This window comes from Haplochromis burtoni, unplaced genomic scaffold (assembly GCF_018398535.1).
Source record: "Haplochromis burtoni strain Fernald_Lab_line unplaced genomic scaffold, NCSU_Asbu1 Contig_21, whole genome shotgun sequence".
Taxonomy (NCBI): domain Eukaryota; kingdom Metazoa; phylum Chordata; class Actinopteri; order Cichliformes; family Cichlidae; genus Haplochromis; species Haplochromis burtoni.
In genome coordinates, this window is record NW_024582382.1 from 2,589,048 (window position 1) to 2,599,946 (window position 10,899).

General features: G+C 37.8%; 1 protein-coding gene across 1 annotated transcript in view; it reads left to right on the forward strand.

The window, feature by feature from the left end:
- Positions 1 to 926: 926 nt before the first annotated feature.
- hs3st2 (heparan sulfate (glucosamine) 3-O-sulfotransferase 2) overlaps positions 927 to 10,899 on the forward strand; it is a 35,702-nt gene continuing 25,729 nt past the window's right edge. The window contains exon 1 of the mRNA XM_005920252.2: positions 927 to 1,903. Coding sequence (XP_005920314.1) covers positions 1,395 to 1,903 — 509 coding nt within the window. The 5' untranslated portion in view covers positions 927 to 1,394. The remainder of the gene's footprint in view (positions 1,904 to 10,899) is intronic.

Below are 10,899 nucleotides of genomic sequence, written 5' to 3' on the forward strand. Positions count from 1 at the left end.
TATTACATTGATATTTTTGCTTTAGAAATCTATCCACTCCTACATATTTAAACAAACTTTGACCATGACACTGAAAGAGACAAATATCTTTGCATTCCACCCCACATCCAGTTTTTTATTGTAGCGACACTGAGGAAACGTGATCTAATGTTCAGGTGTGCATACAAAAAACACTCGACATGTAGAGAATTCCACTCAACCTCGATTAGTCATTTTGCTTAAAGTAGAAGTGGCTTTAGAAGCAGCTGTGAACAGCTTTAAAGTCAAAGTGCTGGCTCTAAGAGATCTGAGCCACCATACACATTAATTCGGGCCCAGAATAGATTAAGTTCCAGTTTATTTGGTTCATTTTTGGGTAACAAGAAAATTGCTACAGCTTGTTTGTCATCCAGATCTGGCAAATGGAAGGGGGGTATGGCTGCATTATTCCACACAGTATGTGGTGTGTGCTGCCTAGGATGGGGTGGTGAAAAGAAAGAGCACAAAAAATATAACCCAGATTTAAGCAGCACACAAAATAATTTCATGAAATTAACTTTGTGAGTCACCAAGGCTGCAACAAGTCTTTCCCACCCATCTTCATCACTTTTTAATTTCCTCTAACTCTTTTTTCCTCGCCTAAATGTTCCACATATTATATAAAATATTTTTCGCAAGTTGCTTAGTGTCAAACTTTTAGGGCAGATTTGCAAGATATTATGAAGCTACACGTCATCATGGGCTCAAGTTTCAATAGGCTCAACCACAGTTTACCTTTTGCACGCACTTATAATGAAACCCACGTTGAAATGATCCCCTGCCTGAAATATTTGGGATGTTCCTTTAAAAGATAAACGTATATAGAATTATGATCTTGTGCATGACGTCAGAGGGTTGATTAAATATTTATACCTGGTAGTCTAAGTGCATATATCTTCACAACTTCATTATGAAAGGGAGAGGCATCACAATCCCCACGAAGGCAAGCAGAACGCTCGCGCTACAAAGAGTTTCAGAGACACCGAGGACGCCTTGGACTTTTTCTTCTCTCACACAATTGACACAAGAGAAAAAGAGAAGGAGGGTAATGATGGGCGTCGAATTCCTTCGGTATACGTTTCGAGACAGTGCCATCAGTAATTGATCCAAATGACTCTCTTCAAACTACTTAAGAACAAGTTGTTTAAAGGAGTGACCCATTTTTTCTCTCTCTGCTGTGATCATATTCGGCTGAGCAGCCTATGAAAAGAAATAACACGACTTGTGCGCAGCTGATGCCTCCAAGAAACCACCCCTATCCTCATATGCCAGCCTGTCTGACTTTGGAACCCACATTACTACCGGACTCCGACCGCAGACCAACAGAGGAGGCAAGCTCCATGGAAAATCATGCAGGACTTTGAACCCATGGAGACATGGCACATAGGTTCCTTTCATCTGCGAACAGATTCAGCGCCAGATTCGCCTTCATATTTACCGTGTCACTGTCTTGCACCTATTTATGCTATAATATCATTTTTTGTCGCGGCACAATCATGACAAATCAGGGCTACGAGGGGAAACGGTGTCCGCCAGGCAAGAACGCAGGAGGGAAGAAACTTCTTGGAAAATTGGACCACTGCGCTTTGCTGAAAGCCAGGTCCACACTGGATGAGTCTGCTGCCCAGCGAGAAGCAAGCGATCTCCGCGAACAAAGTAAAGCCCCCTCTTCTGACAGTCACTGGACTGACGCGAAGTTGAAAAACATGAGTGTTGCGCAAAAATATGGGAACAAGAAGCTGCCCAACGCGCTAATAGTCGGTGTAAAGAAAGGAGGAACCAGGGCGGTGTTGGAGTTCATCCGGATACATCCAGATGTGCGCGCACTTGGAACAGAGCCGCACTTTTTCGACAGAAACTATGACAGAGGATTAGATTGGTACAGGTGAGAAAAACGAAGCAAACACTGAAAACTAATTGTTCTTTCACTAAGATAAGCGCGTTTACATTGTTGTCATCGATATGGCCAAATATCGCACATCTTTCATTTTGTCTTTATGACTTGGTTTATGATACGGGAGCTCTTCCAGGTCCATTAAAGTGGATTTCTGGAAAGCAAAATTGCGTAATTAAAGCACTTATCATTTACTCTCTGTTAAATAAGCTAAAATTTATTTGAATGAGCTTAGTTGATGGGACTATAACACACACAAACACATACACATGTTGGGTATTACAAACACAGCTTCTAAGGACATACACTGGCTCTACTTTTTACAAGGTGTAATGTTGTGTTTTTTCAGCCATGCACATGTTAGCTGTCACAGCTCCATGGTGCTGAGCAGACAGCGCCATGAGGCTGATGTAGTCTGATGCAGTTCACACACATACACACACATCACAGTCAACACCACAGTTGACAAAGGCAGCCCGCAGCTCCTTTCAAACAGGCTGCACCAGAGCACAGAATGTTCTTGCATTGGCAGGTGAAAGGACCCACAAGCGCAACAAGCCCAGGGCTCATCTCTGCCTACAGGTGTGTTGTGTTCACTAGATTCCCATCTGCATGGCCTTTTATAAGTCTGACACGACACCTTTCTGACTTGTTTTTAACCCACAGAGCATTTCCAAATCTTAAACTCTAAGAAACAAATTGATTATATAGCAGAAAGTAAAAAGTATCCTCAAAACCAAAAGCACACTAATTGCCATGAAAGCGTGAAGTCTGCAAGTGTTTCCCCAAAACAGCTTGATGGTTGTTGTCTCACATCACATCGCACTGTCGAAGCTCATCTTCCCAAAAACGTACCTACTATGGCATCAGCACTGTGCATGCCATTGCTTGCAAAACAGGGAGGAAGTCTGTTCTCAGGCTGCACTGCAGGAATGAACACCACGGACTGCATCAAATTATCATGTATATGAGTATCTGTCCATCACGGCTCAGTTCATGTTTTCTCAGATGTCTTCAGACATGCAGTTTGAGACATTTTTTGGCTTTTAGCAGCAAGATTAAAGCACATTCAGAAAATCTGCATGCTAAAGTTTTGGACAATAAAATCTCTTGTTTAACTTGAATTTGAGCTGCTAAAAGCTGTAAGATTGATTGATTGGCAGCTAATTCTTAAAATAACTCATGTTAACATCTTTTAACTTGAAATTTTCACATCTCTGGAATTAACTTATAATTTTAATGCTACTACAACTACTATTACTACTACACCAACATTTTTATTTTTTACAGTACATCCAATTCACTATTAGGTCATCATTTCACACCAGATTTTTTTCCCTTCCTAAAATTAAAGTTGTGTATAAAGTTGCAAAATAAAAAAATATAGCCCTTACCAAAATGATTTTTGATGAAAATATTCATCATCTGTGGATTCCACATAGAATATGTTGGAACTCCATATTTATAATACATGTGTTTTTCTTGAATACTGTATGAACAAATTGATGCAAATTGATGCAAACATAAGAGAACCGCCAACACACACACACACACACACACACACACACACACACACACACACACACACACACACACACACACACACACACACACACACGCGCGCACAATGATGGCCTAAAGACTTCTAATACAATGGAATTATCACAAAAGCAGATTCCTACTGATGCAAAGAGAACTGAAAATCCTTTTCATCCCAATCTAGTGAACCAGAGGCTAATATTAAAAAACTTATCACAGAAAGACATAAAAGGTAACACAGAAACCCCCAGCAATGTTAAAATAGTAAACCTTTAATTATTAACAATATTTTCACGTTACTAAAGACTTTACCACTTTTTGAGATTGATCTTATTTTTGCTTTCATTTGTTATGAACCTTATATTGTGACTTAATTGTGTTTGCATGCTCAATAAGGAACTTAATTTTGAAACAGTGGGGTCGAACTTTCTAACCAGTTTCTTTATGGACATGGAGTCTTTATTGTTATGTGTTTTGCAAATCAAATTGATTTAGAAACAATGCATTCACAAACAAAGGAGCAAAATCTTGGAAACAGTTAAACAGCATGAGGTGATAAGATGGCTAAACACTTCAGCAAGCACCCAGTAAACTTTCAGAAAGGCCCAGAGGATTGCATCTTTTCATTGCTGAAACTGGTGGCTAATTTATGAAAACACTTGCACACAACACAGTGTAGACATAATGCAACTGAGCCAGTCGCACATAGTATATTCATACACAGACCTTACAATAACGAGCATCCACACAGCAACAACAACAATACAATTACAGAAGAACCAAACATCTGAATTTCAATACAAAACAATGACGCTTCTGACCCTCTGCTAGTCCATTGCTTACTACAGCAACCTCCCATTGTCTAAATATGGCATTTAATACAGCTTAATGATACACAACAGTAACTGTTCACATCATTAGTACGCAAACTGCCATACTAGAAGTTCTGCTTCTGAGTCACTGAGTCACTCCAAATTTACACATAAATAAACCGAGGTCTCTCAGTGATATGAAGCACTTGTAGAAAAATTACAAAGCTAAAATGTTGCACACTTGTGGCAAACTGACAGTTCATATACACGAGATAACAACTTAATTAATTGAAACTTTGTGTCCAAGGTACTGTTTAAGGCTAAAACAACTATTATTCAACTGGATTTTACTGAGTTACTGAGGGATGTTCATTGTATAAGACTGGCCCTCAGTGATTATGTGTCACAATGTTTGGGTTTTTGGCAGCACATCAAATTTCATTTAATTGTGGCATTTCTCTCCAAAGGCAAAGAAGATAATGCATTTATATAGGCTGTATGCATTTTCCTTGAAAAGAACAGAGCGCTCTCCAGTAACACAACGTATCAACTGGCATATTTGTTTATCAATGTGTGTCAAAAACAGCTGTTTTTTTTTTCATTATAGTAAACAATACATTATAATTAATTTGTAATTATCATAAACAATAAAACAATCTGGTCCCAACTAATCAAAATGTTACACCAGACGTTCACAACATCTAGCAAAATTTTGCAAGCGATAACAGGTTGTACTCAGTCATCATTTCTCCGGCTTTAGCCAGGACGTTAAACAAAATAAACTTTGCACAAGTTTAAACTGATTTTTGTTCGTTAAGCAATAAATACAATACAAAACATCTGCGTGTTTAATACCTGCAATGATTAATTCAACAAGCAAACTAATTTGCAATAAAAAAAACTGAGGTGAGATGTAATTAAATATCCATAAAATAAAATTTTAAAGAGTAGTGTTTAGAAATCCACAGTAATAATAAAAGCACTCAAATTCAGAGTAGACAATGAGACAAACTGAAAATGCCACAGCTTGTGGTATCCCCTTTATTCAAGAGCAAGCTGCCCACTCTAGCCTATCCAAGTGAATATTAATAAGTCATTGCAGTTTAATTTAAATATATATTAATATATTGGACAATTTTATTGAATAGATCATTCGTCATTTGATTTTTTTTTTATAATAAATGCTTTAATAAGTAGTTCAATTCTTATAGTCATGAATTAGTTTGTGATTTTGCACTTTGGTGAAAATTATTTTAAAAAGACATTTTATGATGTCATTCTTGGCTTTAGGACATTTTACAGCCATTTTCACTGTTTGCTTAGAAATCAAGTGATTCACTCAAAAAATATTAAATTTTGATGAAAAAAAGTGTCAGACATGTTTGAAATGAAAAGCGAAAATAAACCATCATTATTATTTGAGAAGTTGTAAATGAGCATATTTTACCCACATTAGTCATGTGGCTCTCCATTGCTTATTTAAAGTAAAGGATTTTGAAAGCTATTGCTTGACTTTCCATTACAAATGTTCTCTATTTGGACAAGAGTACTGAGCCACGTATACGTTACACCGGTGATTCCCAATCACTGTGTGCTGCGAGAAATGATCAGGTGTGCCGTGGAAGATTATCTGGTTTACCTGATTAGTACTCTAAGCAATTGGCGTTAGTAACGGGCAGAACAATTACTTTCTCTTCCACTGGAGGGCAGTACAACTACCTGCTCTAATTAAATGGGTTACCAACTGCCAGTAAAACAGAAGAAGATGAAGAAGAAATTACACCTGTGAGATGCAACACGCAATAGATTAGTATTTGAAAAGAAAAAGTAGTCAATCTGACCTGGGTCCTGGAGAAAATTCCGACCCAGATGAAGGCCCTAGCATGAGTAGTGGTCAGAAGAAAGGAAAAGGGGTATACTGGGGACAAACTGAACCAGTTCCACTATACCAGATACGCAGGGAAAAATTATGCTTTTTGTTTGGTGGTGTGCCGTGTGATTTTTCTAACGTGAAAGATGTGCCGTGACTCTAAAAGGTTGGTTACACCCACACACTGTACATGGTCTGCCAATGAGTTGCTGTGGTTCCTAAACACTTCCACTTTGCAGTAACGCTGCTTACAGTTGATTGTAGACTAGCTAAAAAGGGAAGACAAAGTGACTTGTAATCATGACTCCCTATTATGGTACTCAAATTCACTGATCTCCTTAGAACCACCACTCTATTTTTCGTTGTATTTACTTATTTATGTATTTATTTTTACAAATGTTTACAAAGGCAGACTGCAGAACTTGTTGAATGTTTTTATCTGTGGCAAATAGGACTGAAAAACACCTGAATTTAAAGATTAAGAAATACAGATACAGCCATTCAAAATAGCCAGAGGTCAGCTGGCAGCTGGGAGTCACCCCTCCTTCCCTTGGGAGGGATCTACATTTCACTATATGTCATTTCTCTTTCTTAAACGTTGACTTGAATCGTTCGCTATAGATGATTTTCTCAGTATTATTGTATGGTTTTTACCTTCTATAAGAAAGTGCATTGAAGCCACTGTTTTGATTTGGTGATGTATATAAAAAAACTAAATTGAATTTCACATTATTTTGATAACTTTCGTTGTAACCCACCAAATAATACAAAAAGTTATGTTTTGAAAATAATAAGTTTTATTAAATAATAAAACTTTCCAGTCAGTTTGCCTATTTATACATTTTATACTGCAAACCACTAAAACTATTTCCTGGAAAATGAAATACAGAAAAATATTATTCTTGCATACAAGCTTCCTCGTAGATCCCAAGCCAGATGTGGAGGTCATTTCTGAGACTGGTAAACTTAATTTTCCATTTAGCTTATTGTTATTACTTCTTCAGACCTCTGTTATGATTAGGAGCATTTTTTCCTGTTAGTTTGCAAATGATTATTTTGATGTATTCTTTCTTTTTTCTTTTAAGGTTTCTTAAAACCTTAAATTGTACAAAAGTCTTGAGTGACCCATAATTTCTCTATATTTTGCATATAGAGAGGAGCGACTTTCACCTAGTTTCTTTTTTACGTGCTCTCCAGACTTTATGAATGTATTTCAAAGCTGTTCTTTGGACAGTTCCTACTTTATAAGTCATTTTCAGTCCTGTACCTTAGAGGGTGGTGTCTTTCCAAGCTCTACTTTTACTTGCAACCACAAAAATGAAAGTGTATTAGACCAGTGTTAACTTGACATATGTGTGTGGGTGTGTAACTCTTGTCAGCTGTTTGGACTTTGGGGTTTTGTGGGAGCTGTCTTTGGAATTGTGGGACAACACTGACCAAACAGAAGCAACCTCATGGTGCATTCCTGTTTGCTCGTCTGCAGAAGGCTCTTATTCACGTCATTAACAGGTGAAATGAAGCTCAGCAGATGAAATGAGAAACGCAAAAATCCCTCATTTGAGCTTGTAATAAAATTCAAATTCAAAATACAAAGAAGATCATTGTTTTCATAACAGTCATAATACTTTCTGTCAAAGATTCCTGGAATACCATTTACATGTATTAAAATCAGGGGTTGGAGAGCTGTTTGAATGTAATGTGTGATGAAGGAATCCACTGAGATGCTAATGACAGTCTGCGCTCTCTTACCTGTGTGTAAAAGTTAGTTTTGGCCTTAAAATTCACTCAGTGATTTATCAGAGATGTGCAGAACTTGGAAGGAGAGTTAAAAACAAAAACAGGCGGTTAAGATAACACAATCCACTCTTTAAGACAAACTGTTAATAATATAATAATATTCTCTGGGGGCAGAGAGCGCTGTTTGCTTAGTCGCTCATTAAGACCAGGTTGATCGCTAATAACTGTTATTGCTCTCCTACCTTTCAGCACATGAAGATTTCACTTAAAACTAACTAGCTAAAAAAATAATTAATGACTGCAGGTTGGACACTTATTGGCAGGACATGTACCCATTGTCGCATTTGGAGTGTCTCTTTCACAGCGCAAAATGTTTGGAGTAGAGTATTAAACTAAATCACCAAAGTGATATGTTAAGAAACAGACAACTTGACTATGTAGGCAGGACTGTGACCACTAATGTGGGACTCGTAAGCAGAGTGCCAGAGTTTTGTGGTTCTCTCCTACAGCAGCATTTCACTGACCTTATTAATCTATCGAAATGTTTAGAACAAAGCGCCACATCTTTCTGCCAGAAATACACACATGTGCTACATATTATTGCGCAAGTAGTGCTCGTGTAGCAAGCCTGTAAATGAATGTGCCTCAGTTTTTCCAGAATAGTGCTTAGGGGCGTTACTACTCATGTCGTCCTCGTCATTACAGTCAGGTTTCCCATTATGGTCAGGTTTCCATCATGGTCCCTGACAGGACCATGATGGAAACCTGACTGTAATGTACCTGTACCTGTACCTGACCGTAATGTACCTGTACCTGTACCTGACCGTAATGTACCTGTACCTGTACCTGACCGTAATGTAACATGATAGCATCACATAGTTGCGGTTGGACTCATCTATGATGTGAGTAATCCGTTCTGCCATATCCTAAAAGATCTCAACCAAGTATTGATCTGGTGATCTGGAGTGCTGTGAACTCACTGCCATGTTAAAGAAACCAGTTTGAGATGATTTGAGCTTTGTGACAAAGATGCTTCTGGTAGCAGTCATCAGAAGATAAATACACGGTAATCATGAACTGATGGACATGCTCAGCAACAACACTGAGGTATGCTGTGGGTTTAAACCACGATTTATTTTTTTAATACCAAATAAAAACAAAAATCTTGGTTTGATATTGGTACAGATCAGCTGTTATGTGTTGAGTGTTATCCTTCCTTCCAAAGGTTGCAGCAGAAATTGACACTAATCAGACGGGGCAACATTTTTCCTTTTATTTTCCAGTTTTGGTGAGCCAGTGCAAATTTTAGTCTCAGTTTCCTGTTTTTTGGTGTGATCCCCATCTTCATAACATTGTTCTAACAAGTGGCTATTTGATTTATTGTCGCCATCCTCTCAGCCTAAAGTAATCTGGCCAGGCTCTGACCTTTGGCATCAACAAGTTATTTTCACCCAGATAACTGCTGCTTACTAGATATTTTCTGTTTTTCAGACCAGTCTCTGTAAACCCTAGAGATCATTGTGTGAGAAAAATCCCAGTAGATCATTTTCTGAAATACTCAGCCCATCTGGCATCAACAACTCTGCCATGTTCAAAGTCACTTGAACCTTTCTTCCAAATTCTGATTCTTGGTTTGAATTTCAGTTGGTAATTTTGACGATGTCTACATGTCTAAAGACGTTGAGTTGCTGCTTTTAATTGGATGATTAGTTATTTGCATTAATAAGCAGTTGTACAAATTAGCAAAGAGGTGTACCTAGTAAAATAGCCAGTACATGTATATGTAAAAATGCCTTTAAAATTGGGAACATCCTTTTTTGAAGATGCTTTAAAAGAAAATCATAGCTCGTTTTCTTTTGTTTCTTCTATTTACATTCATTCTCAGCAGCTTATAACTGAGAAACAGTCAAAAACATAGAACATGTGAGACGAAATTAACTCCCCTAAGTTTCAGTAGAGTGGCCAGTTGTTTTGCACAGTCTGTCTTGTTACATTAAGCGTGTGACAGACCATTTAGGCTCAGAAGAAAAATGGTTCAGTGTTCATTACTGTGCTTCCTGAACAGAACACACACATGGCCTCATTTATTTTGTGTGAGGGTACTCGCATAACCATACAGGACCTGATGAAACAGACATTTCTCTGCCACCAATTTCCTCACACGTTTCTCACCACTTTCTCCATTCTCGCAGAATCATAAAGATCAAACAAAAAAACCTTGCCATACACCATCAAGACTTAAAAGGGCATCTCAGCTCTATTGATTTCACAGGAGTCAGAAGCACTTCCAGTTGCTTCTCTGAAAAGTGTTGAAATTGTACAAGAGGCTGCATCTACAAATATTCTCCTGGTCCACATTAATTGGCTCGGGGAGGCAGGGAACTCTGGAACAGTATCATCAGAAAGGTTGATGAGGACAGAAAGTTAGATGGTTCTCATTTAACACAGAAAACTACGCATTATAGACTGAGGGATGGTCAAGTCTAACTCTGCATTATTAATAAGCTGTCTTTATTCTAGCGCAGCTCAGAGACATGCAGTGGTTATCATTAATTACCAAACTACTTTTTTTGCGTAGATAGCCTGAACCAAGAGAGTGCACTTTTATCCTTATAGAATAGAAAAGTTCAGGATATAATCTGATCACGCATAAACTCAGCATAGATCAAGGTATTGTGCTGAAAAATCACATTTTCCACCACAACTTTATTAATAATTGATTAGTAATGAGTAAATCAGTTCAAACTGCAGCAAGACGCATAAAACTATGTGAAGATTCACTAGTTAGAATCAGATGTGTGTTATTTGTGTCATCAGTTTTATAAAATAATAATAATTTTTATAATGTCAGCTGTCCAAAGGTGATTTTCACTCCTGTCGTTAGTCGGAAATGCCTGCAGAAACTCCTATACTATTTGCAAATAACTATATAATTTGTTGCACAGTTACTGCAATTAAAACAGGCTGCTTCCCTGTATCAGGGACAGACGAAAACTATCCATCCATCCATCCATCTTCATCCGCTTATC